Genomic DNA, 26,887 nt, shown 5'->3' with positions numbered 1-26,887 from the left:
AGGTTAGGTAGTGAAGGGGCTGAGAACATCTCTGAGGAGAAAGGCTTGTGGGGTGCTGGTTGATGAGAGGTTCAACATGAACTGGCAATGGCCAAGAAGCCATCAGATCAAGGGAGATGATTGTCCCCCTCTGCTCTAGTGAGATTTAGGCTAGACAGGGGGAAGAAATTCTTTTCTGCATGGGTGGTGAGACACTGGAGGAGGTTGCCCAGGGAAGTTGTGACTGCCCCCTCCCTGGAAGTGTTCCAGACCAGGCTGGATGGGGCCTTGAGCAACCTGGGCTGGTGGGAGGTGTCCCTGGCCATGCAGGGGGTTGGAACTAGATGATCTCTAAGGTCCCCTCCAACCCAAACCGTTCTGTGATTCTGTCAGAAGAGGCCAAAGCATATTGGCCAGAGCATATTAAAAAAAAAGAAAAAAAAAGAGTCTTGGATTGCAAATTAAATTTTCTACAGAACAGAATAGTTGTATCAAAGTTTATCAATGGTCAGATAAATCTTTGCTGATTCCATGGTAAGTTGTATGAATAAAACTAGCTGCATGTAGTAAAGTAGCACACAGTAGAGAAGAAAGCATTCGTGTTTGAGTCTTAGCCCTTAAGGGTAAGACTCAAAATAAACCTCATTATAGTTTAAGTGACCAATTTAATCGCAAAATGGCGGACATGAGATGTATTTCAAATTCTTCAGTGCCACTTAAAACAGCCTTATTAGGGTAGGATTATATTTTTGAAAACAAGTACTCCACAGCACTTCAGAATTCTGAACCTAAATATTTTAGGTTGATGGGTTGAGAGTTTGAATAAATCTTTAATAATAGTATTCCAAAGCATACTCTATAATTGTCAGAGGTTTTGAATATATGGTAGTATGAATGTTTTACATCGCAACTTGCATAGTGAGTTTAATAATTTGTTATCAAAATGTAAGATTAATGTAAAAAAAATATTCACTTTAGGAAAGCAGATGAAGGATGGAAAGAAGCCAGAACCCTGCAAACCTATCCTTAAGGTGGAATATAAAACAACTAGAGCTGGGTAAGACTTTTTTTGTATGTAAAATAACTCATGAAAACTAAATGCTTCCTGGGAATGTACTTGGTTTCCCAGTTGCAAGGATACCTATCCCCATGGCACTGAGCTGCTGTAAAATATCTTTAAGAGTTTTGGTAAAATGGATATTGCTGAATAAGCTACCAAAACAGATGTGAACAAATTACTATGTAGTAACCTTTACTTAAGTAAAGATATGGTCAGTGCATTATCTACATGCTTCTTCCATAATATTAATATTTTTGGCTAATCATTTGAGATTAATGAAGAAAAAAAAATCTGATGAAGCACATAAGACAGTAAAGGAAAGATCTGAAACACTGAACTTTAACAAATAGTAGCCTGATGTGAATATTCTAAATTCTAAATATGTGTTCCTCCACTGAGAATGTTACTGACAGAAGTTTTTGTGGTAGAGTTCAATAATTTATGCAGTGAATCGTGCCTAATTATGCACACAAAGCAATAATTGTCATGAGTGGCTCAGATGGAATTGCAGTATCTTGAGTAGCAGATTTTGTTACCAAGACTGCAATTATGATTGAGGGATTTCATGAACTGTGTGCAATTTCTTTTATTTGTGGTTCTAAATGGTTTTGAAAATGTTTGAATAAAAAATGCAATATAAAGATAAAATATTCATGGAAATCTGTTCAGCTATTTGCAAATGCTGATTATTTTTTTCCTTCACTTTTGGGGGGATTATGTATTGTTTAAATTTGCTTTCTAGGCATTCAAATCTATTACTTAATTCTGTTATTTAATTGATGTGATCTAGTTTGCTACTACATTTTGGTGTGCCCATACATGTAATATCAATGGCTTTTTGTATTTTATTGTTTGCAAGAAGTGAAGTAGATAGAAATTTAAAACTGTGACTAATCCACAGATGTATGAACATCTATGATCAATTGGAAACCTATATTTTACTTGCAGCAGTCTACATCTGTCTGCATATTCCTTTCTCAAATGAAATGTCAAAAGCTGATCTAAAGAAAGATACAGAGAACCAAAAGTGGTTTCTGTTTCATCAAGTTACAATTTCTGCAATCAAAAGCCTTGTGTTATGAAGAATCATTCTGAAGGAAAAGATTAGTTCAAAGCTGGTTCTATGCAATTATAATACTACAATGTGTAAATCAGATAATTTTTTTCCACCACAGTTCAAGGAGGAGCTTATTCTAGTATAATTTCAAGAACACATAGCTCTTTGGGGAGACTACTTTTTCCTATTGTGGGCTTTTTTCTGTTACACTTCTGTTTTTTCCAGTGTTCATTCCAAACTGAATAGTTTGATGCATTTCAATTTAATATTTTCTCTCTAATATTTTCTTCATCTTCACTGGGTTTCCAAATCTTTAACTTTTGTGATGCTCTTCCAGTACTTTCATTAAAAAAAACAAAACAAAACAAAAAAAACCCCACAAAACCAAACACAGCACAGTTAGTAATGTGGTGAAGTAGTGCACTGAAAATCTGTGTTTACTGCTACATATACTTCACACTTCAGTTTTGAATTTCAATTTCAACCTTACAAGAATTTTAAGGCAAGGCAGAACTACCTTTCAATGCTTAAAATGTAAATAGTTTTTCACTTTACAAATGGAACTTCATTAGGTATGACCATGATACAATTTTAACTTTTATTTAAAGTAATGTCATTTGCTATGCGTGGTTTAATTTCTTTAGCTAAGAAAGAGACTTATTCCTGGACAGGACCAAATTTTTTCTAGCTACTGAAATAATACAAAAAAGAAATAAAGTAAGCTTGCTTCTACAGCAGTCTGATCTAACTGTTTTTCAAAAACAAATCAAAGAACTCCAAAAAAACAACAACAAAAAAGCTGACAACACATTTAAGAAGTACTGTTGAATGTATATTTATTTTCCCTAGCTTCTATTTTTGAAATACAGTGAGTCACAATTCATCTTCACTTTTCTCATGCTGTTTATGGAACTCTTAATATATTTCTTGTCCCATCTTTCATTCTCCTCTTATCCAGAGTGGTCTAGAATTTAGTTTTGTTTCAGTATCTCCTCATGTGGAAAACTTTTCATTAATGTGATCTTACTTGCTTTATTTGCTGCTCCTAATTCTAATTTTTTATTATTTTTTTTAAAAAAGATGTCCAGAACCACACAGAAGATAACTAATGGCAACAAGTAGTAGGGACTGCAGGCAGTTTTCTTTCTTCTGTTGTATCTTTTTAATCCCTTACCATTTTTTTCCTCTGTGTTCTCCATCTTGTGAAGCTGGAGTTGGTGAAACAGGAGGACATGAGGCTTTTTCTGGTTCTTACAGACTACCTATTTATCTTTAAATTTGTGATTTTTCTGTTGTTTGGTTTTTTGCTTTTTTTGTTTGCTTTCTCTTTTAAGTCTACTACAGATAGTGCCTCTGAAGTCTCCAGAGTGAAAATTGCTTACCCGGTGTCTGCAGCTTTATTTCTGGGATTATATATGTAGAAAGGTTACTACTGACAGTCCTTCTTTACCTGTGCCTGGGGGTCAAAAATACAAGTGTTTTTTTCATATCCTTAAGAGAATTGGCATAATTTTCAGTCCTAGAGCATAATATCCTTGATCTCCAGCCATTAAAGTCCATCTAAAATAATACATCTATTTTTGAAGTGATGAGTTTCAAAGTTTTTGAGCTTGCTTAATTGGATTCTGTGTTGCCTTTTATGCATACTTCTGTATCTAGGAAATATAGAGAAGCTCTTGAGCTTTCTAATGCCATTTCCCACCTCTCTACCTTCAGCTCATTACAACATTTATTCTAGTCAATCTTAGTCAATGGTAAAATTACCCAAGCTTATTCTTTACTATTTAGACACTAAGTAATAGAAATCATAGCTCAAAAAGTCTCCCTGTAAAGCATAATCCAAAAGAGAAAGAGGATTGTCTTGGTATCTAATGCAACTTTGATTAACTGTAGAGCCAGTACCTCTTAGCAAGCTAGATGTTTATAACTGGGACCCAGAGGTTACAATAATAATATTTCCAGGTAAGTTACAAGTTCTTGATCTGTTCATTTAGTTTGAATAGTAGTTTTGTTGTGTGAGCTTGCCTGTGCAAAAGCATAGTTCCCAAAATGAAGTAGTAATTCATGTTCACTGCTACTTGAAGATTTCCAGTCTTAAAATAAACTAACTCGATTCCTTTTCCACGTTTCCTAGGGTTCTACTTCTTGACAAATTTGCTCACAGTTAGAAAAGTAAGCCAACTAGTACCAATGGTCTGAATTCCATCTATACTGTTCTCTCTCAGATTGCAGAAACTGGCTGACATTAGGCTGTTTGTTTCTAAAATTGAGCAGAAGCATCCTCCAGGGCTGTTAGCCACTCAGCTTTCAGTTGTATTATGTTTTCATACACTGCAAGAACTAATCTGGTGTTTTCTGAATTTTTTTTCATTGAAACAGTGCCTACCTTGTAATTAATTATTCATAGTGTTCTCCAAGTGATTTTTACAAATTTAACTGATGAGCAAATTAATGTAAAGGGATTGTTTCCAAACCTGCTGAAGCAGAACTGTTTCAAAGAAGAATCTCTATTAGCAGCAACTAAAAATGCTGTATAGCAATTCTGAGCACTGCTTTTTGTTAAATGATTACCACTCTTTCAGGTAGATAAAATATAAATATCAAAGTTGGATCCATCTCATATATTATGAAAATTAAAATATTTTTCCTTTTCTGTTTAACAACCATGTTCACTAATTTTTAGTATGTCACAACTGAAGGACAACGCTAAGTATTTAATTAGAAAATGTACAGCTTTTGTTCATGGTAAATCCAAGGTTTTATGAAACTTTTAATAGTTCATACACAAACACGTATGAGTCTATGGCAGACTAAGGTCAACTTTAATCTTTGATTCATCTGCAGAAAGTCCATGTGAGAGAGCCATGTAATCTATTTTTAGCTCTTCCATTCTTTGTTTCATAAGGATACAGGCTCTGGTGAGCCTGCCCAAAGCAATCTGATTACTTTGGCAAATAAAAGCGTTAGAAACCACCCTGAAGTTTTCCCTGTGATGTATGAAACCTAGAAACTGAAATTTGTCACTTTGTTATTGTCAGTTGATTTTGTTGAAGCCACAAGTTTAATAATTACTGCAAATTGTCCTGGCAGCGTTATTCTTAAAAAAAAAAGCTAATGGTTTTGTGCAGGCAGAAAGTACTACAATAAATCATTCCAGCTCAGTGAGATATTGCAAGCACATCACACCCTTATTTTTTAACTCATTGACATCCTGAAAAATAGCAGGTCAAATTTAAGTTTGTCCTTTTCCTGAAATTGCTTCAGGTGTAAAGTTCCAATAAGAAGAATTGTGATGAAATGACAACTTGGCTTGAACTTAACCCTTCTCTACAAATATACTTTCAGCTGCTGTTGGAGACTGGGTATTGAATCTGTGATGTAGTTTATGGTTGACTCTTCTCAACTGTTCAGTTATAGGGCTTTCTGAAGGATCAGGCAGATTGTGAAATGATTTGAGAAACAAAGTTTACATTAGTCTGCCTTCAGTGCTACAAATACAGAACACATAAACTTAACTCATGAAGGGCAGCATATACATAAACTAAATCCTTCATATGGTTTTCAGGAAGAAAGATGAACCTCATCTGTCACATTTGTTTCACATGTTAACTAGTGAAATCCATCTAGACAGTATGGGAAAGATGATGTTAAATACAGGACATGACAAAAAATGGTTCTCCTCATCCTCTTTTTCACAATATATCAGGGTGGCTTTTCTCTACAGTTTTTCTCCAGATACGGACATACTAACTGCTTGCAGGGTAGGCACTAACAAAGGGTAGGATTCCTACCTGAAGTAAGCACAAAAATAGGTCAAATAAATTTCAGACTTTCAGTGCCTATTTTCTCTTCACAAATAGAACCTGGCGTTTGAGAAAATTGTCATTAATGGGTGAAATTTCTTGAGCTTTGTACTTGTAAACAGTCAGTCTTCATTGTAAATGTATTGTGCCCTGTTTTAAATATCAACAGTATTAAAATGAGTGACTTGCCTTAGTTGGGAAAGAAGGAAATACTTAGTAAAACCTCGTATATTTACTTCATCTTGTTTTTCAGTAAATGAAACAGTAAATTATGTGCATATTGGGGAAAATACGGATGTAATGCATGTTTCTGTAAAGACTTAAAAAACCCTTTTTTTAAAAGAAGCCTCTAATTTCTTTTCTTCAGACAGAAGAAATATTTTTGCTTTTCTGTATTCAGCAATTTAATTATGCAGTTGGAGTAGTCTCTGACATAGTAGTTCCTTGAATCTGATGGTTGGGGGGAAAATGGATTAAATCTCTAGTGTAAATATGTAATGAGAAAATTAGGCATTTATTTATATCCTTGCTTCCTAGATGATGTTAGGTCTTTTGAAGCTTGTCAAGCAGCTGCTTGCTTCACCAAGACAGTCATATTATTGTAACTGCAAAATAATTTTGCACTTGTTGCAAAATTGTTCATCCTTCAAAATTAAGGGTAATTCTCTAAAGAAAAGGGGCAATTTTTCCTGATCTTGCAGGAATATTTATATTTTAGATAAATAGGGGCTCTTGGCAAATCTGAATCCACAGTTCAGTAGAAAAGAAACAATTCTGAAGTTTAACAACATTTTTAAAATCTCATCTTGGAAAACAGTTTCAAAGACTTGTTAAATAAGCAATATAGACCAAAAAGTTTGGAAGAGATGACTGACTTCAGTTATAGTCTTCTAATTCTTGGTCTTTATGTTTTGAAACATATACCCAAGCTAGACATGGTTTGCAGCATTGTTACAGTATGTATTCTTAATGATATCTCATTGGACTTTCTAATAAGATTAAAAAACCTACCAACAATCTCGTAATTTTTAATCTTGGTTTGATTCTCACTGCCTCTGCTTTATTCCAGGGAGCCTTTCATTATTCTCTCAGGAGGTTTGTCCTACGACACTGTAGGAAGAAGACCCTGCTTAACAGTTATGCATGGGAAAAGCACTGCTGTACTAGAAATGGATTATTCAATTGTTGATTTCCTAACCCTCTGTGAAACACCATATCCTAATGGTAGGCTCTGTAAAGATTTTTCTCAGTACTTCAACTTCTTCTCTCTGGAGTTTTATCCCATCAGAATATTCTTTATTATTGCCTCTGTTTTATCTGATCTGAGGATCAGACTGAATTAAGCAACATCTGTTATCCCTATTGTCAGTAGGATGTTTTACTTCCCAAAGCATTGCAATAGAATAGTTTAATTTGAAACCTATTTTTCTTCTAAATGAATGATGATTACTGGTTGTATGTTTCTTTTTCCTTTTTAATTCCAAAAGCATCTGCAGACAAAATGTAGCATTACAATTGTAAGCTGTAGTTACTGCAGCAGATGTGTTCATTAATGTTTATTTGAGCTCATAAGACCTTTTAAGCTAAATCTTGATGAGCATTTCTGTACCACTTCTAAATTTTAGTCACTTTAGTAGTGCCAATATTCACAAAGCATTCAATACAAACTAGTTTATTATAGTTTAGGTGATTGTCCCAGATTAATATTGTTATATTGCTAACTCTGATATTTCTAGTTGTCAATTTATATTAGAGAACATAAAACTGCTTATCTCAGAATTTGAGGTTTGTCTAAAGAGGAGAAGATGAACTTTGGATACTCTTTCAGTTTTCTCCTCTTAGTGTCAAGTCGGCTGTCTTTCAGTCCATTTGTAAGCAATTAGAATTTAAACCACACTGTGAGGAAAAGCAGTTTTGGGATGAGAAGATATGTTATTGTTCAGTAATTGGTTCTTTCTCAGAAATATTGCTTATAGAAGTTCCTCGGCATGGTCCTTTTCCTGTTATTTGAGCTATTTAGGTGATGCTAGCAATTTTGAAAAGAGCAGAGCTTATTGAACTAAATGGAGAGAGTGACTTTCCCAAACTTAGCTTTTAGTATTCGGAATGGTGAGCATATGAAATCTTCAGAAACTAAAGTCCAATAAATGGCTTTGCTACTCTTGACTGATAAAAGTGCTGTGCATGCAAGAACTACACTTACCAATAACTATTCTTTCTTGTTTTCAGACTTTCAGGAGCCATATGCTGTAGTTGTTCTCTTGGAAAAGGACTTAGTACTGATTGACCTTGCACAAAATGGGTAAGAATCTTGTGTAGTTCTTTTAATGGCTGCCTGCAGCGATCAGTATGTTGTTCTGCTTTGTTTTTTAAGCTTCCACAACAGCCCCCTGTCCAGAACACAAAATTTTGAATGTTAAGTAGTTTCTCTGATCCCAGCAGAACTGGGATCACCTAGATCAACTTTTCCCAAGTTAAAATATAGTAGATGAGTAGAATATTATGTAACATTTTCCATACTTTATTGACTGACAAAAATTAGTCATAGATCACTGCTTCTTTTTAATTATCAGATTATTTCGAAGTTGGTTACTTAGTGATATGAGGGAAGATTGGAATTTTAGGGAGGGAAGCAGGTGAAACTACTGATCAGATAAGGCAAGTAATTTTGGCTGACACTGTGTTCTTTTCATCACATTTGCCAAATGAATTGCTATCTGTATTGCTTAAAGTGACTCAATACTGATGCAAGAAGTATCATTTAAATACAATTAGAATTGTAACATCTAGAGGAATAGGTTGTTTAAAAGCAGTATGCTATTGCAGTTTTTGCAACTAATAACTTGCCTAACACATTCTGATCCACTAGTTAATTTGGCCATGTCACAGTCAATGTACTCTGTTAGGTGTCAATTATAAATTCTGCTTCCTACCTTTAGTCTTTTTGACCAGTGGTTTTGAAATTAGTATTGGAAGTAATAGCTAATTATTAAGAGTTTACTAGCAGAGGAACCAGAAAAATTAGATATTTTTAGTGTCCCTGATTAAAAGTCACCAATGGTTAATGAGGAAGAGAAATCCTTGTGAAGAGCATCTTTCTAGAGCAAAACAAATATATGTAAATATGTATCCTCAAAGTCACCAGGAATGCCTTAGAAGATACTATTAAATTTGGAAGGTCAAGTTTAGTCCTAATACCTCTGCAGCTACTGAGCAATTTAATTCAGGTTTTACCGATGTTACATGGCCATATGCTGTACCCAGACTTGTTTCTGATATACAGTTGGCATGAAGCTTCCAACATTCATATGTTGAAAGACTAATAAAGTAGTGGTCTTTGACTTGAAAGGTATTAATTGTTTCACACCAGAAAAACACAAGAAAATAATAGATTTTTTTTTTCCTACAGCAGTTATCCTTTAGCCCTGCTTTGTAATACGGATTTATCATATTTCATTAAAATTATGCCCTTTTTTTTAAATTAAATCATCAGAAGGTTGTTTCAGCTTTCCAGATAGCTCTGTAAAAATTATTGGTAGGGAGGATGTTTTCATCTCTTATTGGTAGTTTTTCCTTTAGATGGGTTGAGAAGGTGTGTCCCTTTTCCCCCTCTAAGCATATGCAATTTTCTGAAGATTACATCTAGTTTTTATTATTAATGTTATTGGCTTATTCCCTAATTAAGCTCTGCCATGTTTCTGATGAGGTGGTGATGGGGAGTGTATGTGTGTGTTAGCAATATTAAATTACCCATTCATGAGAAACAATCTGCATCTATAAGAAATGTGGTTTTGGAGTTGCAAAAGGTAAATTGCTGGTCAACTTTCTGTCCAAGAACAGTATGGTAATACAAAATAATCTGAGCTGCCTTATCATTCTCCGAGGAAGAACAGACTGAAGAACTAGAAATCAATTCATAGCTCCACATTCCTGCAATTAGGGCTTGGTGATTTAAGTTTTTCCACATAAAATAATTAAAATAATTAGTTTTCAAGATAAAAAACTATAGGAAATAGCCGTGTTCTAGAAATATTCTATAAAAAATATGAACTTCAAGTTCTGTTGAGTACTAAAGTATCTTGATAGTGTACTTGGATTAGCAGTGAAGTTGCATAGTGTATTTTTTTTTATAATCTAATATGACATAATTATTTTCCTCTATTAAAACATAATTATTTTTCTCTATACAAAAAGAATGAAAACTTATTCTTTAGTGTTTACTCGTATTCTGCATTTTTAAAAAATAATGAATATTCCTAGGCTAACAATCTTCTCCTTTCATTCATTAAAGGTACCCTATATTTGAGAATCCCTATCCTTTGACTATACATGAATCTCCAGTTACCTGTTGTGAATATTTTGCTGATTGTCCTGTGGACCTCATACCTGCACTCTATTCAGTTGGCGCTCGACAAAAACGTCAAGGTTACAGTAAGAAGGTACAGTACCTACTATCCGTATACATATTTGAAAATACTGAAAATCAACAGCTCCAAATAATGTAGAAGTAGTCACACTAAGACCAAAACTCCATCTGAATTATTATCTTGTCTTTGACAGTGGCTAATAGCAGGTGGCTAGGGAGGTTATCCCATATATCAAGCCTACAGTCATGGTTTTCACGTGTGCTCCCATAGATTGCCACATCACTGTAAGGCACTTCTGAAGCAAGGGTGGTGTTTATAGCCCTTGCTGAATTTTTTCTCTGAAGTGAATGTGTCTGTTGAGTTTATGATGTCACGTGGCTTCAGTGGCTTAACTTTTATTTGTTAATCTTCCAGGAATGGCCTATCAGTGGAGGCAACTGGGGTTTGATCACTCAGAGCTATCCAGAGATAATTATTACAGGGTAAGTGACATCATTGTGTATTAATAACTTTCTTAGCTGATTAAATAGAAGTGAGAATATTTTGTTCCTCTTATAGAAAACAATGTACTAAGAATGTTTTGAATGATTTAAGAAATTATGCTCACCAGATGAGTCATTTGCATATCTTCTTGAGGCATTAACAAGAAAGTAAAGCAAAATGTGGAAGAGAAGGTAGGAACAAAATTATAGCACATGCTTTATAGGAATTATTTTTATGTGATGCTGTGATTGTCTGCTTTCTGTCAGGATATCCTGGATCAATCTTACATTTTATTATTTTGGAAAGTATTTGAGTGTTGTTCTAAAGCATAGGAACTCTATTAAATAGTTCAGTTCAATTCTGAAAGGTGAGACAAGTTTTTAATTTCAGTAATGAAAACCAAAACCTTAAATTTGATAATTTTATTCTCAGAGACTGATCCTTCTAATACTACTGTAAAAAGCATAAGATAAATTTAATATATATCCATGTCAGTACATCACTGAAAATGAGAGCACTACTGAAGGTTTTTTTTTAATAACATCCAGTTAGCCCTAGTGAGATTACTGCCACTTTATAATACATGTTGCAGAGACTTTGAGAGAAAGTCCTGAAAAAATGTAGTCATCTGATTCTTGGTTTCAGGGATAAACAAACAAGCTAGGTGACTCATTTACCCTGCAATATACAGTATATTTAGGCATCTCCTTTACAAGTGTCACTCTGAATAAAGAATATCTTTTAAAGAAAAGCACATGGTAAGGTATACCAGACTGCTTATGGAAAATACAGGAAACCGAAAACAGTATTTAAAATTATCAATTAATAAAGTGGAATTTCAGGAGGGTAGCCTCCAAATGTGTTGGTTTGGTTTTTTTTTTAATCCCTTCTGTCCAAAGTAACTGAGGCTCAGGTTTGTAAAAAAAGAAAATTATTGTGAAAATCAAGTTTCACTAAGAATACTAATAGAAATAGAATGTTAGCCATATATTTTCTAATCAGTAGCAAAGAGTTCTAACACTCCAACTAACCATTTTACTATCTGATTAATTTTTTAATATTTCATAGGCATGCCGATGGGTCAATCAAGTTTTGGGACGCCTCAGCAAGTAAGTGTTTTCAGTAGAGATTTTTCCAGTGTAGCAGGAGTTTTCCAAACTTACTGGTTTCTTTAATGGAATGTAAATGCAGACTAGTCATTCTTATTTCCTGCCTCATGTAAACTTTGATTTAGAATTAAATAACATGATTTCTTGGGTAATTTTTGTCAGTGTTTTTATCACCTCAGTGAAAATGCATTTGTAGTCTAAGGGCTGACTAGAATAGATCATAGAATCGACTGGGTTGGAAGGGACCTTGGAGAGAAGAGTCCAAAAATTTTTGAGAAGCACCTTCAGAAATACAATATTGAGCACAGAGGGGTATGGCAGGCAAAGGCATTCCTTTCTATTACAGTTGAATTTCATGAAGTTATTTCTGTCTTTTTAGAGAGGTGAGATGCATGTGTTTATTAAGACATCAGCTCTCCATAAATTACAGTATCTAAAAATGAGAATTGGAACCATAAATAGTTGTCTGTGCTATTAAAATGATCTAGGCTTTTGTGAAGAAAGGTGGTTGAACAGTTAAAACAACAACAACAAAAAACAAACAAACAAACAAACAAAAAACCAAATAACAACAAAAACCAAAACAAAACAAAAAACACAAAAAAACAAACAACAACAACAAAACAAAATAAAACAACCAAAAAAAAAACCAGTTTGCTTTGGTGGAACACTGAACAGGGCTGAAGAGTGATTCTCTATTTTCAATTAAAGAGTCAATGGCATCTGATGATCTAGACAGCTAATAGTGAGAAATGCAGTAGAAATTCAAATTAAATGGACTACACAGAATTGTTTTAATTAACTTAGTTCTGACTGACTTGGTATTCTTGGTACTTAAAAAGCTCTCTGAGTTGTTATTGGTTGTCTTTGGAAACTTTGTGGAAAACTCAGATTGCAAAACGCTAAGGCGTGTGTGGGTGTGGAAGGGAACAGATGCAATGTATATGTTTAAAAACTGGGAGGAGGAGTATTTGTAGTGTTAGAGATCTTTAATTTCAGTTTGGGGTGGGGGTGGAACTTGAAAGAGAGGAGGGAAGGGGGACAACAAAACAAACAACTGATGGATTCTATATGCTTAAACATTCTGTGCAGCATAGGTCTTTCAAAAGAAGATGCTGTTTCTAAAACAGATAAATAAACCTGTTAGGGAAAAACTGCAAGTATCTTGTATCTTGATTTTAAAACAACTAAATCTAGTAGCACAGTATTACAAATGAACTAAAGCTTGATACAGGTAAAACCACTGAGATATATAAAGGGAGAAAGGATGCTATAAATTAAGTTTTTCTGATGGTAGGATTAGAATTTGTAGCAGTGATTTGGGTCATTGAGTGGAGAATAAGCCTGTGAGGTTGGAAAGCAAATGCAGGATAAATAAAATTTAGAAAGAATCAGAATTACAATTGATGATGATATTGCTAATTCTTGAGTAGCGTCCAGGACAACTTACTTGAACATAGTAGCAATGATTTACACTCAGAAGTAGTGTTCTGGAAAAAAAATTTGGCATCTAGTGGATTGGGGTGTCAGGGTAGCAAAAAAAAAATTACTGGGATAAATGAGTGGAAATACCTGTAAAAGCAATGTAGAGTAATTACTTCATGATTTTGAACTATGGCAAGGCCTCACTAGAACAGTTCTAGGAAACTCACTGTCATGAAAAAATGTGGACTGGTAAGAGGACAGTGCTTTTGAATGATCAGATGAGACAAAATAAAAATTGGAGGAACCAGGGCTGTTAAGTCTGACTGTGCAGATGAAAACTTATGAATTTAAAATACTGTAAGCAGAAGGGAGAGAAGCTTCTCTTTTCTCTGCAATAGATAGGCTTAAGTTGTGGATATAGCATGTGTGAAACATGTAACTAGATGCTACTGTTATGAAGAGATCCCTAAGCATAGTTAAACCTTGAGAAGCAGAGAAGGCTTCATTTGTAAATGCAGCTTAGTATTTATATCTTAGGAGAAGATGGTTGATTGGTTGGCTGGTGTTTCTGTTTTGCTTTTTTTATAGTAATTAATCCTGCATTGAGCAAGTGGTGTGATACTTAGACAGATTCAACCCAGATTTTCAGTGTTTCTTCTTTGCCTCTAATATTCAGTATAGTGACTTTATCTATAAAGATGAGTTTCTAAATAAATAAAAAAAATTAAAAATAGAGAAAAATGTCTATTTTGACCACAACTAATTTTTATCTCTTCTGGTTTGTTCCTAGTAACGCTGCAAGTACTCTATAAGCTAAAAACAGCCAAAGTATTTGAAAAATCACGGAATAAAGATGACAGGCCAAACACAGATATAGTAGATGAAGATCCATATGCTATTCAGATCATCTCATGGTGTCCAGAAAGTAGAATGCTGTGCATAGCTGGAGTTTCTGCACATGTCATTATTTACAGGTTCAGCAAGCAGGAAGTGACAACAGAAGTCATTCCGGTAATTAGTATAACCATTTTTTAATTTTGTAGGACCATTTTTAATTTTGTAGCTATAAGACTGTTGGAGCAATTTACTTATATTCTTCCGTTTTATCAGTGAAATTTTAAATCAGACACACACATGCAGCTTTAGTTGTCTGACTGTATGAGCTGAGAGCTAGCTTGAATCTGTTTCATTATGAAATGTTGGGTGTTCTAAGAAAGGCATTAATCATAATTTAGTTCTGATTTTTGTATTTTTTTCTTGCCTCTTCTTCCCCTTCAGATAAGTCTCAGTTTCAGGACATGGGGCATATTTATTTTCTTTCTTTCTGGTGTTAACTTATATACAAGTACACTCCCTTCTAAGAGGACATATTTTTTCTAAGTGGCTTGAACACATTATCCCATAGCAATCTATCCTTCAATACTAGGAATGTTTTATAAATTTCTTTGATTCCATGAGTCAGGTTCTGCTTTTTAGATGATGAGAATAAAACAATGGAAATCTTCTTTTACACTGCATTATAATTAATACTACCACTGTGATAGATCCAGGAAATCTGAAATCAAGAAAATCAAGGTATAAGTTCAGTGCAACATGAGACATTGAACTAAGTCATATGTCTACATTGCTACAACACTGTGAAGTCCAGCTGTATGTATGCCTTCAACTCTACTTAGTTATAGCTTTCCTGAACTACATTAAACAAGTCATGTTCATAATGAGAATTTATGTGCACAGAATAATTAAATGAGTTATCCATTGTTTAATTTTTTTCCAATACAAAGCAGTGAACTTAAATACTGGGAAATAGTTTAAGTTTTCAAGTTCTAACAATCTTCAGATATTCAGCGTGTAGTACGACTTTCTGAAGACTACAGGTGTGTTTAACTGCAGTTATCTTTTAAAATATGGAGGTCTGGAGTGTCACTTTTTATCACTATCTTCAGTTGCACTTCATTTATTTTGTATCTAGTTTTTTGAAGGGCAGAGTTTAATGGTATTTTTATTACTTGAATTTACAGATGCTGGAAGTACGCCTGTTGTATGAAATAAATTATGTTGAATCTCCAGATGGTGAGCAGGTGCCACCTTTGCCAACTCCAGGCACAGGTTCCAATCCTCAATCCATTGTTCCCCAGTCTCATCCATCTACTAGTAGCAGTTCATCTGATGGACTTCGTGATAATGTTCCATGTTTAAAGTGAGTATATTTTTATATTTTTGAGTGGCAAACTTTACCAGGATGTCTGGAGAGAATATGAACTTCGGTGTTATTACAGAAATGTAGGTGTTGGTGAAAATGTTTCATTTTTAAAGCAATGTTTTCCAATTAACTAAAAGCAGAGTTTTCATTTAATACTGCAATCTTAGTTTCTTTAGAATTCATAAGTTGATTTTTTTAGAAAATATGCAAATTCTTTTTTACTGCTGTCTACTTTAGGAAACTAGGCATGGATGTTAGTATAGTTATTAGCTGCTCATGCTTTAGAGTGACAGTTTCAATAGCAGCAATATAGTTAGTTTGGAATCTTATTTTCCATTGAAATGGATACACAACTTAAAATTTTGTGGCTCTCCTCTACTTTAGGGCAAGTATGTCTGAGAATATTTCACCTGGTAATTTTCCAGAGCCTTAGGATTTTAGAGCCAAAACAAAGCAATAAAAATAGTTAAAAATATTCTATATTTACATAACTCTTCAAGGGAGCTACTTTGTATCTTTGAAACAGAAAATAGAATTTAGTAGAAGTCCCATTTTTAAGGGTCTTAATTTTGCATGATGTCTCAGTGCTCACATTCTAGACCTTTGACCTACAAGTTTTCCTTAGAGAATATGCATTGAACTTCATGTTTAGGTATAAAATTAAAATCATAGAATGAGCTGGAATGGAAAGGACCTCTGAGATCAAGTCCAACCTTTAATCCACTACCACTGTGGTTCCGAGACCATGGCACTGAGTGCCACATCAGTCTCTTCTTAAAAACCTCCAGGGATGGAGAATCCACCACCTCCCTGAGCAGCCCATTCCAATGCCTGAAATATGTATATACCTTTTCGTTTTCTGAAGTTTTAAGTTCCTAACTTGGATTTTAATTCTTTGCATTAGTTCATCCAGGAAATAAATAACTCTGCAGTTATTTTCTGTGGGTGAGAGTTTTTATAAAATTGAAAATACTGTCAAACCAAAATATGCATTAATTAGCATGAGTGGGTAAAATAAAAGGAATTTGAGAACCAGAGAAGCTTGCAATCTATAACTTTTTTCACCTTAAGTGATGAGAGACCTAATCTTTGCTGCAGGACATTCAGAAGTTTGTTCACCATTTTGCAAACAAAGTTTTTCCAGAAGCTTCAATTCCCCCATTCTTAGGCTAATTCCATACTATTAGTCTTTTATAACAAAAGTTTAGCTTGCTTTCTTTTTTTTTTCTTTCTACTATATCAAGAGCTTTTTGGTTTGCATTTATATCAGTACCTTGTGCTTAGTTTCCCTTTTCAGTACATTTCTTTCACATGCAGCACTCACACCCCTCCATTATCTAAATTGGAGTGACACTGAACACCTTCATCCATTCAAGTTAATACAGCATGCTTACTCTGTTATGCCTTGTTCTAAAGAGGGGAGAAATTAAGTCTTTGTGATCATTGCTCAATAAAGTTTCAGTTAAGTAATGAATCAAAAGGGCCCTTGAAGTGAATGATCAGTTTCAATGTGGTTTGTTTTGTAGTTGCTTTTATGCATTCATGTTGATTTTTTTTAATTTTTCCAACTTCTTAAAGCCCAGTGTGACTTTTGTGCCTATAAGGAGAAAATGGAAACCATGGAGAGTCACAGAAAGATACCATGTTTTGTTTATTTTCCAGAGTTAAAAATTCTCCTCTCAAGCAGTCTCCAGGCTACCAAATTGAGCTAGTTATCCAGCTAGTGTGGGTGAGCGGAGAACCTCCTCAGCAGATAACCAGCTTAGCAGTCAACTCAGCGTATGGGCTGTAAGTATATTCTACACAGTTTTTTCATTATTCTGTATTAGTGGATTAAAATTACCTATTCAAAATTAAGTCTCTGTGTGTATTCCCACAAGCTGCACAGCAACACAACAGAGGCAAGTAGTCTCCTGTGCTTAAAAGATAATTCTTTCTAGGTCATGGCAGCTCCCAGAGATGCTAACATCAGAAACAAACCAAAGTTGCTCTTCCTCACCTGACACTGTGCAGCTAAAAGTAAATGTAGTTTAAGGCTTTGTCAGATTGGTTGGCACGTACGGTGACAGTGATCCTTCTACTCAGTGTCATGTTTTTATAAGAGAAGAGTTAAACAATACTGCATTCTAAAAGAGCCATTTATAAATTTGTGCAATTTAGGGTAATTCATAAAAATTAGGAGCTCTTAAAATGCTCAACAGCAACCAATAAAACTTCACTAGCATTTGATTAGCACTGTGTTTCCTTCCACTTCTCTTTCTCCAGGGTAGTTTTTGGAAACTGTAATGGTATTGCCATGGTTGATTACCTCCAGAAGACAGTGCTCTTGAATCTAGGCACTATTGAACTGTATGGCTCCAATGATCCTTATCGCAGGGAGCCACGATCTCCCCGAAAAACTCGGCAGCCATCTGGAGGTGAGTGACCCAAAACCTCTTTTAACTTTCTGATCTTACTGGGCTATAAGTGTATATGCTTTGTATACAAACATACTTCTCTCCATTGTGTTTTCATCCTTTGTTCTTGATCTGTCCCTAATGTTGGTATTGCAGGTTTGTTATTTCATGTTACCTTCAAAACTGTTGCATAGTGGAATCTACTGGTGCCTGATACCACTACTTATTTTTCAGGGTATTGTATATTTTAAGAACAAGCAGATGGGAAAACAGTATCTGTGTGAAGAGATACAAGTATAAGTGTACAATGTATTTGTGCAGTTTACAAGATTTTAAGTTAATAGCACAGCATAAAGTAGAAATATCCTGATGTTTCTGATAAACATAGTACCCATATTGTACGTTTGTATGAACACATTGATGTTTGCAAAATGCCATTATATCTGCAAGGATCTTCTGGCTTCCTATTTTAAAAATGGACTAGAAAAGTCTTTGATATGCTAAAACATGTTATGTTGTGTATGCTGTTACGTTATGCTTGAGAGGAAGCCTTTGATTTAAATGAATTAAGTAAACTTTCAAATATGCAAATTGGTAAAATAAACCTTTTTGAAAAAAAGGCTTAAAGGATTTAAAAATATACTGAAGAAGGGTGTTCCTTTGCAGCTGAGGAAGAAACTGACTTTTTCAGTCAAAGTGCCTTGCTTTTTATTGCCAAAAGCAAAATGTAGTATTTTTAAATCCTTTCTCCTGCTCAATATGTAGTGGATAGTTTTCAGTTAATTTGGCTAAAGACAAAATGACAAACAATGACACAGATGACCCAAATAATTCTTTTTAAATAGGAAATAAGCTGTTAAAAAACATGCTGTAGTGCTGATCACTTTATTTTAAGAGATCTAGAATTAAGTCCAGGTAAGTCCTTTAGGAAATACTTTATTCAAATTGAAGTGGACACTCTAAAATGTATTTTAGTATCATTCATATGAGAAACATCCAGTTAGCATAGTTAGCATATTTCAACTGAGGAAACTGTTTTACACAATTCATATAGAGCAGAATGTAAACAGTTACTATCTTGTCAAATAAAATATTTTCTTCTAATAAAACTTTATTTAAAAAGACTGCCTTTTAAGAGAGAGAAATAACTTTACTTGATTGACTGTGTTAATTCCTCTCAGGAGTAAAGGGCTTAAATTCTACTTTCATACATATAGATTATAAATGCCTTTTGGAGTTTAAACATTACTTCATTTTCTTGGCTTTACTATTTAATGTGTTGGATCTGCATAACTGAGCTACAACTGTGTCTCTAAGATGTTCATGAATGAAGTCCTTTCTTCTCATGAATGTAACTGTTACATGAAATCATGGATTTTTTCATTTTTTTCATACATATTAACATTAACATTCTGCATGGCAAGAACATTTTATAAACCTGGTTATACAATTTATTCTGCTGGCTTTTCTGTCTTAAATGTACTGTTAGTGTCCACGTCTTTCCTTTTCTCATTGCTTCACAAAGGTATGCTGACTGTGGCTTCTTGCATGTGCGGCCTTTCTAACTTATATTCAGAGTCTGTGAAAAAGCTTCGCACCTCTTATATAAGTAAGTCATCTCATGGCAATAAAATCTTTTTAAACATCTGAATTTTATTTTTCACTTGTTTACCATAAGTATTTTTATTGGTCCATTAAGTAATTGTTTTACTTTTAGGAACGGATTTTAATACACCACGCATCTGTTGTGTTCCTTGTTCATGACATCTTTAAAAGAAACTTGGAAGGCAAAAAAAATAATCTCTGTATTTTGTATTTTTACAAATATTATTACAATATATATATAAAATTATTATTTTTTAATATAAAATCAAAAGGAGATTGTCTCAGAAATTGCGAATGTTTACAGGCCCAAGATATTGCCAAACTTAGTATAGAGATCTGAGGCTAGAAGCCTCACTTGCTTCATCCCCTCTCTGTCAGAAAAAGCTTCAAAACTCTAGGTGAATATTGAAATTTTCAATATTTGCAATATTGAAAATTGTGTATCTATTACAAATGAAAATTCACTTCCCCAGAGATGTTGTTCAAAGGGATTAGGAGTCGGAGGTGTTTGTATTTCACAACATGAGGGGTTTCCAAGTAGTTAAGGCATCTACATGAGGGAGGTAGCTCATCAGAACTTTTACTTAAGGGCTTCTCCGACTTTGTCTTTCAAAGCATCCTAGAATTTGGATAGAGTAAAGCTGATTTTTTTAAAGCACAGTTTAAAGCTGTTCCTCTCTCTAGGATGCCAGTTATCTCCAGCCCTTGGGCAGAGGTAGGTACTCTCACCCCATTTTTAAATAAAGGCAAGTAGAATAAAACTAAGCTAAGGGAAGAATGACCTGAAGTTAAAAATAAAATAAAAACAATAGACTAGAGATTGTGGTCCATTTCTGTTATTTCTGCTACATTTCCTCAGCAAGAAAAAAAAAAAACAAAACAATTTTCAGAAAGAGTAGCCTAATACCACAGATTTCCAGCCTCTGCCAAGGGAGAAAGGGAGATGGGCATTAAGTGCCTCCACCTTCAGATGATTCCAGGGTCTGCCACTTATCTGTTATTGTGAAGGGAAGCAAAAGATGGGCAGAAGCCCCAAAACTGGTTTCTGAAGCCTACAATTACAAAGCTGAAGATACCCATAAGCGATTATAAAGCTGAAGTTACCTATACTATTTAATTTAGGAATATGTTAAAGTAAGTTTTGTGTGAAAGACTTAATTTCTTAACCATGTAGTTAATTATTCTTGCCTCCACCATTGTCCCAAAATCTTGATTAGTTGGAGCCTACAGTTTTCTTAAAAGTTGAAAATAACCTCTAGATTTCTCGTTTAATATTTATCATTATTTGTCGCTCTTTCAATATACGTGTTGCCCATACTTCAGTAGCATAGATAATAAAATATTATTGCTGTTTAATTTTCCACAAATAGAAATTTGGTACATTAAAGAAATATCCTATGCTAAATTTATTGAACTGGAACTATGAGAGTTAGTCAAAACACTTCAGTTTCCATTCTCCCTTTCTTGAACACTAATATCTGTATTTATCATCTTCAAAGATGCAAGAAGCTTACGCTGACCTGATTTTGTTTGAAAGGTAGACTTTCATTGAATTACTTAAAACATTTGTATTTCAATGCTGCTGAATTTTTTTTTCTATGAAAGACATTTTCAAGTATTGCACAGCTTTAAGTACCTTCAGGGAGTATTAGTACTTAATTTCTAGTTCTTCCTAGAAAAAAAGTGATTGTGTATTTACTGTGGTTGTTAGAAAAACTGATTTACTGAGTATATTTCCTATTCTCATTTAGCCAACCACAGTGTATTTTAAAAAAAATCATACTAATCTATGTATTCATTTAAGTAAGTTCTTAATAATTATTTTAATTCTGCCTTGGTATACAACAGAACAGCATATTGCTACTGTACGTTTTATTCCAAGACTGGCAAAATAAAAAATAAAATAAAATTATTTCAATATAGAAAGGAGTAGGAAAACATCATGTGCTGTTACTCAGCAACTACCATAGGTTTTGCTCAGAAACAACAGCAAGGAATTGTCCTTCCTCTTTAAGTTCCCTATTGTTCAGTATGTTTCGGCATAAAGTGTTTAATAGATCATCAGTATTTGCTTACTTATAATTTAGTAAATGGCATGTCCTGAGTCAACCAATTGAATTTTTTTTTTTTAATGCAAGATTTTCCCTTCACTTGTGTTGCAAGAATATGATGTATCTTTCTGTCATCTTATTTTTTTTCTACTCAGAAAAGAAATTCAGATTCCCGTCTTAAAGCAGCATCTATTTAGAGACAAGGCTCTCTACACTAGCTAGACTGTAAAATGTCATTTCAGGCTAGCTCAACAGATACAAGCTCCCAGTTGTGATCGTGTTTTGGAATTTATCAGTGATCATACCAGGTATATTACTCACATGTTTGGGGTGGCAATTTATAGTTTGTGAAGCATGCAGTGTATGTGTTCTGTGAAGGCCTTCTCTAGACAGTGTCAAGGATAAAAGTGAGGGCAGCCTTTGCCTGCAAGTCATAACAGGGGGTGGGGTGGGTGGGGGGAGGGAAACAACTTTGGCCACGTGTCAGGAGAAACAAGGTGCAAGTAAGAGTGATAAAAACTTTACTCAGCAGAGGCTTACACTGTTCAGAAACCTTTGCTTGATATAGTCATTACTAGTGATGACAGGAGCCATTACGAAGGAAGACAATATGGGTACCAAATGATCAAAGAATTGGTACTTTTGATTAAATACCAGTACTTATGGACAGCTGTTACTTTCCATACATGTGATGAAGTTCACATAGGACACCAATCTTAACTCTAGCAACTTAATTTTGGTGGGAGTTAAAAGATTTTATTTGACCTCTCAACTAGTGCAATACAATGAAACTTTTTTATAAATTAGTATTCCTTGGTTCTACAAGAGGCAGTAGGATTCTGACAAAATATAAGCAGTTTTTGCATGCAACATTTAAAAAATATATATTATACATCAAAAAGCCTTTTTTGAATGTAATCTATAACAATTTAAGAATTCAGACTAAAGAAAGTACATGCCTAGAATTCTTCTGGAGTTGGTTATTCCAGTTATTTTCCTTATCCTCTTTCTCTTTGAACTGGATCTAGACATGAACTTTGAATTTATAACTTAAACATCAACGAAACCAGACTACCATTAACTGTACCTATGCCAAGTCTAGAATTGAATCAGGAAGTTTGATTGTTGCATTTGGGGAAATTTTTTCAGGTTATTTGTTATTAATTCTGACTTCTGTATCTTCCTTTCAAGCTAGTTCTAACTGTAATTTTTAATTAAGCTGGTTTCCTGTCAAGTCATAGTTTATCCAGAGATATATCTGCCCGAAGCTTATGTGAAAAATGGACAAAAATCTCATTAAACTTACTTTATACATCAGTGAACTTGGGCTGTAATTCTAGGGTTTCAAATGCAACACATGGTAGATTTTGTCTTCAATGACAGTATTTGATTTTTCTATTCACTGGGGGATTTTAAGTCTTTTGCCAGCAATGTTTAGAGCAATAAGCTACAAGGTCATTAGAAGGTCACTTTCCAATATCTTTCTGTCGTGGTCAGGATGTAGTCTGTAGTTCTGAAAAGGAATATCTTGGATCAGTTTGTTTCTGTATTGCACATATGCCTTAAGCCTGAAACCAGAGAAGCTGTCTTACTGCCGATGTACACACTGCTTCTTTTAAGGGTTACTTGAGGTTTTAAGACAGCAGTAACGATGGTTACACCAATTTCTTCTCATTGATCATGGACAAACCCTCTTAGTTTATACATTTAACTCAATTTTTGTTATTCCTTACTCAATTTAATTACTTATACAGTCATGTTTAAAACTACTTTCTGTTCTTGTTCCTTCTCTCAAATAATAGCAGCGATGGCTTTGCTTAGGTTTCCAAGATTCGTGTGCCATGATTGTCATACTTTAGTGGGATAATTCTTATGCATAAAATTAGCGTATAAGTTTATGATGAATGTTTTGTGTTGGATCTGCTGACAAGTTATTCATAAAATGCATATCAATAAAATCATAACCTCCAGACTTCTTGCTAAGAAGTTAAGCATGTAAGTGTGTAACATCATTCTTAGCTAAAGACTATTTCCATCACTGCAAGATTTCACTTCTAAGTGTGAGAGGTTAGAGTGTTTCTCTGAAGATAAAGAATTAAAATGTTTACGGGAAAGAGGAAATTAAGTTCCTGAACTGTCTGGATTTCTACAGTTTGACTCTAAAAGGAACATGATCTAGAAACGCAGCTGGTTCTAAAAGCGCAGTACAGGTTTGCCTTCCCGGCACTCCATCTAAAACTCCATCCTTCCCAGCACAGCCATCTAAAACTTCTCTTGCTTGTTGGGAAAGCAGAACCTGGATTTTTTGAAAAATATTTTCACTCAACCATCTATTGCAAAACATTTAGATTCTTGTGTGTTTAAAACTGCAGTGCTTTCAGAGGTCCATCATAGTTAGTTACAGAATATCTACCACAGATATCCCATGGTGCTCATTGATTTACTGATGGATAAATAATTAATTAAATGGTTTCTTTTATTTCTGTGTAGTGAAAAAGTATAGCTTCTGCCTGGCATTTCACTGTGTACCTTAGAACTGAAATCAGTTCCTGGACTGTTTAGTGTAGGCCTAACCAAGCCTTAACGTCAGTTAACAGTTTCACATCAATCCTAGTAATGGAGTTTTGGTGTTCAAGCCATCTGTGCTCATAATCTTAAAAAATACTAATACATAATTAAAACTGTAAATACAGCATACTTTTAACATGTTTCACATTGAATTTTTTGTTGTTTTTAAATTATTAACTTCTGTATTTGGAAAATGAAAGCTTTGATAAAGCTATTCCCTTTTTTTTTTTTTTTATTGTGTGTGTGTGTGTGTGTGATCAGTTAACAGGTTTGTACAGATACACTTGTGAATGTGTAGAATGCAGCTGTATAGGCAGGGTTTGCATATGCAAGCCCTTACTGCCGTAGCCATAACCATTACAGCTCTCAAGCTTTTTGTCTATTTCAGACACTTGTGCGCATGCAAAACCTTTTCATTTTAACTAATTTCTTAACTATTGCTGTCAAATATTATATGCTTGTATCCATTAGTATCACATCATGACATTTCTGAAGGAAGACTTGATTATATAAACCTAAATATGCATTACCAGCCTTAAAATGTCAATAAAGTTAACTTAATCATGGGCAGTGTTGAAAGCAATTTCTTGTCAAAAAGGAAAACACAAAATTCCTTGTATAATTCTAGTTAGTGTTATGGTGTAATATTTAGAACTCTTATAAAGCAACTTGTATCTTTAGCATCTGCTTGTGGATTTCTGTACTTTATTTTCTTTAGTGGAGTGGGAGGAATGAGCTTTTAGATAGTAACATTTTGCAGTTACTCAAATGATCAGATTTCATGATGTAAAAATTTAGTGAAATTCCCCATAGAACCTAAGTTCTGTAGTTGGTACCAATAAGGAGTTTTGCTGGAAAACTGCTTGGCAATGCAACAGCCAATACAAAGCATATCACCTTAACAGTGAGAAAATAATTTGAAAAAAGTTACACATCATACTGCACACATGGTTGTAAATTTCAAGGTCTTCTTTTATCTGACTTTCTTTTGAAATTAGATTAAAAATGTAACTCCAGAATGTTTTCAAACCAGAAATGAATTTTATACTTATAGCTCGTAAATTAACTGTTCTGATAAATGCATCTTGCTAAAAATATTGTGGTTTTCACTGAAATCTGATGATGCAGTGTGTTTTGCAATGAAATAAGTGACTCTACAGTCACTGTGGGTAATACCCTATTGAAAAAGAAACCGAAACAGTAATACTTAAATTCTGTCTCAGCTTGCTGGTTTGTTTGTTTGGTTTTTTTTCTAATAAGGAATCAAGTTCCAAACTACAGCAAGAGAAAGGATAGAATAGCAGATGTATTTATTATCCACTGTTTCTGTGTTTCAGCGGGTCTTTGTGATATTAATGAAGGCTCAGTTGTGCCAGAAGATCGCTGCAAATCACCCACTTCAGGTAATCATACCTTTCTCTGGTATTCAGCTTCATATTAGTCCAAAAGTTGGCATGATTTGTCAGCATTTACTAGTTAAGTAATTATATAAAACCTGTTGCTTTTTCACAAACCGTTTGAACTGTGTGATTTTGGTGTGCAGCACAACTGCATTTTTAAAACAAGGGCGATCTAAGAGATATGATAGGAATATGTCATAAAGATGAATGAAGAGAGGTGTAATCTGAAATATTTATGCTTCAGGAAACATTACTGCACAGTGATAATTTGGAAACGTTGGTAAGAGATGCACGAATTCCTGTAATATTTCATGTGATTGTCTAACAGTACTCAAAACTGGTAATTTCTGTAAAAAGAGTTAATACATTTCTGCTTCGTCATACATGGTAGATTACTGTTTTTCTTCGGAATCAGAGGTCTTTAGAAACCGGAATTCTTACAAGATAGGAGATCCCTACTTAACAATCCCTCACTCCCTCTTTTCTTTTTTTTTTTTTTTTTTTTTTTGTTCATTTGTTTGCTTTGGTTACCATACCACTACTGTATGTGAATATTTTAACTTAAATTTCAGCAGTATCTAATACTATTTAGTGCTTTGTTCAGCAATTTGCTCTTTGAGGCTATAGCCATGTAAATACCCGTAAATGGGGATGTCAACTGCAGCATCACCTTAATGCAAGCATTTTTGTGTTGTTTAGAAAGTGCATCTTCCCTATTTCATTTTTAAATATCAAGACCTACGTCTGTAGACAACTTGCGCAGTGTTGTAGTTGCAGTAAACCGCTTTCTCTGTCAAGGCTGAGGAGACTGATTTTTGCTAAGGTATTTGAACTCGACCCACTTTAAAATCCAGGCTAAGTTTAGCTTCTGATAGACTGCTATAAAATGCATTCAACAAAAAGATCATGAGTTGTAGCCTGTAAACTGTATAATTTTTTCCCCTTGCTCCAGCACTACTCAAATGTCAACCCAAACCATTTCAAACTGGTACTGCTAAAACTTTAAACGCTATATAAATTGGAGGGATTCTTTCATAAATTGAAGTACTGTAAAACTCAATTCACAGTTCCCTTAAACGTTGCAATGAAAGCAAACCCAAAGATGAAAATCAAGATCTAGATGGAGAAATCCCAAATTTAGCAATTTGCCTCCCATCATTCCCTGCTGTCTGGATTGTTTTAGCTGAAGTGGGTTAAAAATTAATGCAATTTGGATATTTATTTTAGGATCAAAAAATGAGACAACTTAGAATAGATGGATTCAAATGTCCTGAAAGGAAACAGAATTAGGGTGAAATTCCAGTGCCTGTAGAGGCAGAACTCGATCTCAAATCTGAGCTGACTGTCTGAGAAGACTATTTTGGAGTTAATTCATGTTAGA

At 34.2% G+C, this 26,887-nt stretch overlaps 1 protein-coding gene across 3 annotated transcripts in view; it reads left to right on the top strand.

Annotated features, from left to right (window-relative positions):
• Positions 1–26,887, top strand: part of STXBP5 (syntaxin binding protein 5) — a 98,933-nt gene that overhangs the window by 49,557 nt on the left and 22,489 nt on the right. For all 3 annotated transcript variants that reach the window (XM_030448008.1, XM_030448006.1, XM_030448005.1), the window contains exons 9-19: positions 958–1,036; positions 6,969–7,123; positions 8,129–8,201; positions 10,191–10,338; positions 10,681–10,748; positions 11,818–11,858; positions 14,074–14,294; positions 15,305–15,483; positions 17,149–17,274; positions 17,752–17,903; positions 25,444–25,509. In XM_030448008.1, the coding sequence (XP_030303868.1) occupies positions 958–1,036; positions 6,969–7,123; positions 8,129–8,201; positions 10,191–10,338; positions 10,681–10,748; positions 11,818–11,858; positions 14,074–14,294; positions 15,305–15,483; positions 17,149–17,274; positions 17,752–17,903; positions 25,444–25,509 (1,308 nt within the window). The remainder of the gene's footprint in view (positions 1–957; positions 1,037–6,968; positions 7,124–8,128; positions 8,202–10,190; positions 10,339–10,680; positions 10,749–11,817; positions 11,859–14,073; positions 14,295–15,304; positions 15,484–17,148; positions 17,275–17,751; positions 17,904–25,443; positions 25,510–26,887) is intronic.

Source organism: Calypte anna, chromosome 3, assembly GCF_003957555.1.
Source record: "Calypte anna isolate BGI_N300 chromosome 3, bCalAnn1_v1.p, whole genome shotgun sequence".
Lineage (NCBI taxonomy): Eukaryota > Metazoa > Chordata > Aves > Apodiformes > Trochilidae > Calypte > Calypte anna.
Note: the sequence above shows the minus strand (reverse complement) of the source record. Positions and strands in the feature narration are given on the sequence as shown.